Consider the following 6457-nt stretch of genomic DNA (forward strand, 5'->3'; position numbering starts at 1 on the left):
AAAGAAGAGATTTAAAAAATGAATATCAGTTAATGAGATTGCAAATGTAATGAAAAACTTACCAACAAAGAAACACTCAGGGCCTGATGGATTCACAACTGAATTCTACAAAATATTTAGAGAAATTTAAAGCCAATACTTCTCAAATACTTTAATGAAATGGAAAGGAAAGTAAATCTCCCTAATTCATTTCCTTGAGGCAAGTATTACCCTGATACCAAAATAAGAGAAAGACCCAACCAAAAAAAGAACTACATACCAATCTCCCTAATTAACATAGATGCAAAAGTCCTCAATAAAATACTAGTAAACAGAATGAAACAAATCATCAAAAAGATTATATACCATGACAAAGTAGGATTCATCCCAGGAACGTAGGGATGGTTCAGTATAAGAAAATCAATAAATGTAATACACCATATCAACAAAACCAGAGACAAAAATCACATGATCATCTCAATAGATAAAAAAAAAAAAAAAACTTTTGGTAAAGTCCAAGACTCATTCATGATAAAAATCCTACAGAAATTCAGAATACATGGGCTTTACATCACTCTGATAAAAGCCATCTATGACAAACCAACATCCAATATCATACTAAATGGACAAAAACCTGAAAGCTCTCACTTTAAAATCAGGAACAAGACGAAAATGTCCACTGTCACCACTCCTATTTAATATAGTTCTGGAAATACTAGCCAGAGCAATTACACAAGGGAGAGAAATAAAAGGAACAAGGATAGGAAAGCAACAAGTTAAATTATCATTACTTACAGATGACATAATACCCTACATAGAGGACCCCAAAAACTCCATCAAAAGACTTCTAGATTTAATAAGCAAATTCTGTAGCCTAGTTGGATACACAGTTAACACTCAAAAATCAACAGCATTCCTATATATAAATAAACTCACTGACAGAGAAATTAGGGAAACCACAACCTTCATAACACCATCCAAAAAATGAAATATTTAAGAATCAGTCTAACAAAGAAAGTGAAAGATCTATACAGTGAACATTATAGTACTCTGAAAAAAAAAGAGATCAAAGAGAATTTTAGAAATGGAAAGATATTCCTTGTTCAATGATACGAAGAAACAACATTGTGAAAATGGCCATACTTCCAAAACTGTTACACAGATTCAATGCAATGCTGATCAGAACACCATTAGCATACCTCACAGATCTAGAGAAAATATTCCCAAAATTCATCTGCAACCAAAACAGATCTAGAATAGAAAAAGCAATTCTGGGCAACAAAGGCAGGTAGGAGGCATCACAATCCCTGACTTGAAATTATACTATAAAGCTACTCTGATAAACTCAGCATGGTCCTGGCAGAAAACAGACCTGAAGTTCAATGGAACAGATTAGAACATGCAGACACAACAACAAACACACTCGGCCACCTTATGTTTGACAAAGGGGCCAAACATGTTCACTGGAAGAATGATAGTCTCTTTAATAAATATTGCTGGAAAAACTTACTCTCCACATGCTGAAGACTAAACTCAGACCCATGCCTATCACCATGCACTACAGTGAAAATGGATCAGAGATCTAAATATTAAAATAGAAACACTAAATCTACTGGAAGAGAAAATAAGTAAAAATCTTGAAGACATAAGGGTAGGAAAAGAGTTCATAAACAAATACGAAACTGCATGGAAAATCCTTCAAAGGATCAACAACTGGGATCTCATTGCAAAGTTTCTGCACATCAAAAGAAATCACCAACAGAGTGAAAAGAAAACCAATGAATTGGGGAAAAATTTTAGCCAACTGTCCCTCAGCCCAAGGAATTCTACCTAGAACATGTAAAGAATTTTAAAAAGTCAGGCCCCCAAAATTCAAAGACTCAATCCAAAAATGAGTATCTGGGATGAATACACATTTCCCCGATGAAGAAATGCAAATGGGAAATAAATATATGAAAAAATGTTCAACATCATTGGTCATTCGAGAAATGCAAATTGTAACAATGCGGAGATTCCATATCAACCCAGAAAGAATGGCTATTATCAAGAAACCAACCAATAACAAATGTTGGTGAGGCTATGGGGGGAAAGGAGTCATTCTCCACTGTTGGTAGGAGTGCAGACTTCTACAACTACTGTGGAAATCAGTGTGGAGATTCCTTGCAAAACTAGGACTAGAGGTCCCATTCAACTCAGTCATTGCTCTTCTGCATATTTTCCCAGAAGAACTGAAAACATACCACAGCGATATATGTGCACCCATGTTTATTGCACAGCAATTTGTGATAGCTAGGTCTTGGAAACAACCCAAATGCCCATCAGCTGAGGAATGGATAAAAAAAATGTGGTGTTTTTATACAATGGAGTATTATTCAGCTATAAAGAAGATAAACTTGAAGTTTTTATAAGTAAATGGATGCAATTAAGGACCATACTCATAAGTGAAATAAATCAGACCCACATGTGTAAACATCATATTGTGTCCCTAGTATAAGAAACTGAAAGAGTAAGTAAAATCTGAAAGGTACAATAGACATTGTGAAAGAGAAAGTAACTGCTCAAAAGGAAAGAACATCTGCGATAAGCAAAAGAGAAAAGAAAGAGAAAGAGAAAGAAGGAAAGATAGAAAGAAAGAAAGAAAGAAAGAAAGAAAGAAAGAAAGAAAGAAAGAAAGAAAGAAAGAAAGAAGAAAGAAAGAAAGAAAAGAAAAGAAAAAGAAAGGGAAAAATTTATATGTATATACACAAGATACCTAAGATAATTGTGCTGCTAATTTCTCTTGGCTTATTGAAAGGAACAATTAATGCTTAATTTTTTATCAATTTTGCATGCCTATATCTCATAATCTGAACAGCTACTCTGAAGATAACAATATGAAATATAACAACAATTGTTGATTTCCTATCATCTGGTTTTGAAATTCTATATTTTTTTAATGTTTTTCTTTTTTTAATTCTCTTTAAAATAAAAAAATTACAGCCTTCAAGATACTTATACCTACGCAGGATACCTATGCAGGATAAAACCTGGGACATAAGTGCATGTACAAAAAAGGATGCTGCCCAGAGGATGGTATCAGTCCCCAGTAATTCCTTTGTGTGTGAGAAAGAGATCTGAAATTATCATTTAATCCTCAGGAAAGAGCTTTCTGCCTGGCACTTGGTAAATGTTTAATGCTGAAGGCAGAGTGGGAGGAAGTTAGGGAGGATAACCAGGGCCAGAAATGAGGAAGGAAGGCCGGTAAGAGGGAGCAAGACTGAAAGCAAGGAGTGATGGAGACCACTAAAAAGTGGCTTTGGGCAGAATTTAATATTAACCATTGGCTTTCCATGTTTTCTTAGGAGTTGTCTGAAGCTTAGGCACCTTTGATAAAGATGGGCATTGACTCATAGTAAGTGAACCTCTGTGAGCCACTGGTCACTGCTGAGGCCTGTATTGACCTGTGAAGCTGTGATACTTCAAAGGGCAAGATAAGGCCACAACTGAGGATGTCTGGCTCCAACCCCAATTAACTACAAGGAGACTGCAGCTGCAGGCTCCACACTCCTACAATAAATACCATCCTAAAGATAAGGTTAGTTCTCCTGATTGACATAATTTACTACTTGGGAAAATTCTCCCAGGATCCTGCTAGATTCCCACATTTTCTTGAGTATCCTCCTCCTTTGTTTGAAAACCAAATAAACACAGGCTGCCCAGAGAAGTCTTTGTCTAAACCCAGAGAATATCAAAGCTGTAAGAGAGTTAGACCCTCCTGGAGCCCTGAAATAATTTCAACTGTCTCATCTATTTAAGCCTTCGTCTTCCGCTCTCTCGGGAGATTGCAGGTCTGATCAGCCCGCAATAACTAAGGGTTATTTAACCCAATAAAGGAGGAAAGACAGCATGGAAGGAAAGAAAGAAGGAAAAAGAAAAGAAGATGGAAAAGAAACTATGAAGGAAGCATGGGTGAAAGAAAAAAGGAGGGAGGGAAAGTTTGAAGGAAATTTGGAAGAAAAAAACAGGAAGGAAGGAAGGCAAGAGAAAGAGGAAAAGAAAGAAAATGTGAAGAAGGTAGGAAATGAGAAACTAGGGAAAGAAGGGGCAGAAAGTATAGAAAGAAGAAAAAGAGAGGGGAGGGAAGGAACAAATACAGCAAATACAGTGGAAGAAAGGAGAGGAAGAGACATAGAAATAAAGGCAAAAGAAAGAAAGAAGGATGAAGGGAAGAAAAGAAGGAAGACAGCAAGAGTAAAGATAGATAAAGAAAGGGAAGAAGAGATGCAAAGAGTGAAGGAAAGAAGGAAAGGGAGAAGTAGTGAAGAAAGGAAAGAGGGAAAGAGGAAAAAATAGTGGATACAAAAGAGTGTAGCAAACTCTTCTGTGTCTTTTCTGGGGGGATCTGAAGAGAAACAGGAAAGGAGAGGAGAGAAAAAGAGAGGAGAGGCTGGGAAGAGAGGGGAGAAGTGGGGAGGGGAGGGGAGAGGTGGGGAGAGGACAGGACAGGAAAGGAAAGGAAAAGAAAGGAGGGGAGGAAAGGTATAGAAACAGTACCCCCAATTCACAGTGGGATCTGAGGTTAAACTCACCAAAGTGGTCACATATAGGAAAAAACAATGCAGAAACCTGAGTTTCACAGGATGTTGCAAGGCAGAGGGAACATCTGTGGTGAGGAAATGCTTAAAGATGACCCAGACAAAAAGTCCCATGTGAAAGATGGACAGTCCTAGTAGCAGCACCAGGAACAGGACAGCCATGGTCTGAGGCCAAGGGACTGCTTCCTAAAGAACTGGCGAGCAACATATGTGAAGAGGACATGGCTGGTTATATGGGCTCTGACTCCACCCACTGTTTCTAAGCTGTGATTGACACAGTGGCCTGACCTGGCATTTTAGACGTCAGCTGGGCAATGAAAGCTGGAAGAACCTGCTCTCTGAGCAGTGCAGAGACCAGGAAATCCCGTTTGATTCACAAAGAGAAGTTTGGATATGATCTTCCAAAATATTAGCAAGGATTAGTCTCATATGGCATCTCAGCTCCTGGGGATCTGAGGAAGAGGTCACACATGGCCAAAGAGGCTCATATATGCTGACCTGCTGACTGTAAATTAGGATACAAGGCCCAAATCCCATAATAGAGTCTGCTTAGGGTGAGCAAAGCTGATCTCATTCCTTACTTTTTAGCTAGCTGCCTGGTGAGCACATTATACACTGATCATTTCTTCCTCTCTTAAAACAAAACATGTAGACAAAAATTATTCCCAAATCAGGCCTTGGTATCATTTTATTCCAGGGATTGGGAGGCTTAATGAGGCGTAGGTAAGTCTAGGGTAGTGGGATTCCTCTCTCCTGGTGCTAGGACCCAGAAATAAGCAAACCATCTGCAGGGGTCTTTGGAGATATTGGCTGAACCCAGGTCTAGCTAGAGGCCCACAGAATTCAGTAGGGCTGAGTCCAGTAGATGGAGTTTTATGGGGGTTACATTTCCAGTCCAGGGAAGGTTTGATAGGAAAAGAGGTGAACTATTCCTCTAAGTTGTTTATTTACTTAATTACCATTAAAAAGTACATAACATAAAATTTGCCACCATACTCATTTTAACCTTACAACAGAGAAGTGTCATCTAAATAAATCTTGTTATGCAACAAGATATCTTGCGAAACAGGTACTCTGTGTCCCTTGATCAACTCCCTTCCCAGTGCCAAGCTCTTGACAACAATGCTACTCTTTAAGAGTCTGAAACTATTTTACCTACCGTCTATGAATAGGATTATGTAGCATGTGTATTTTTGACACTATCTTAACTCCATTTAGCACACTGACCTCACACTTCATCCAAGCTGTGACATATGATAAGATTTTCTTCTATTGAAAAGATGAATATTATTCATTATATGTATATGCCAAGTATTTCTTTTTTCCTTTATGAGAAAGGAATCCACGGCCTTATCCATGCTAGACAAATGCTCTAACACTGAGGTAGAGCTACAGAATCTTTTGTTCACTCATTCAAACAATGAATATTTAGGTTTCCTACACTTTAGCATAAGCATGAATAATACTATAATACGTGTAGTTCTGCAAATATCCTCTAATTTATGTTGGTTTATTTATCTAAAATTAATCCTTCTGTAATGTCTGTACTGATCCTTTGCTATTTTGTAAAACATTGTCGATCTGTTAGTATTTTCCTCCTTTTATTTCTAAAATTAAAAAATAAAATAATATAAAATAAAATTAATCCTTCTATGTATGCATAGACTTATGTAAAAGTGCACATAAGTTGTGAGTGTTCAACTTGAAGAATTTTTTTTGTTTCTTTTTATTTTAAAAATAAAAGAAGGAAAACATTAACAGATAGACAACATTTTACAAAATAGCAAAAGAACAGTACAGACAAAACAGAGTTACAAACAAAGTGGAAGGAAATTAACAATGCTTGTTGTATTACATATTGATATCTTCAAAAGTGGTTTCTCGGGGCTGGGGATTTAGCTCAG

At 37.2% G+C, this 6457-nt stretch overlaps 1 protein-coding gene across 1 annotated transcript in view; it reads right to left on the reverse strand.

Annotated features, from left to right (window-relative positions):
* The window catches only part of LOC102022297 (arylacetamide deacetylase-like 4), a 40396-nt gene extending 35671 nt beyond the window's left edge, over positions 1 to 4725 (reverse strand). The window contains exon 1 of the mRNA XM_005403944.1: positions 4548 to 4725. Coding sequence (XP_005404001.1) covers positions 4548 to 4715 — 168 coding nt within the window. The 5' untranslated portion in view covers positions 4716 to 4725. The remainder of the gene's footprint in view (positions 1 to 4547) is intronic.
* Positions 4726 to 6457: the final 1732 nt, after the last annotated feature.

This window comes from Chinchilla lanigera, unplaced genomic scaffold (genome assembly GCF_000276665.1).
Source record: "Chinchilla lanigera isolate Chin_1 unplaced genomic scaffold, ChiLan1.0 scaffold00085, whole genome shotgun sequence".
Classification (NCBI taxonomy): Eukaryota; Metazoa; Chordata; class Mammalia; order Rodentia; family Chinchillidae; genus Chinchilla; species Chinchilla lanigera.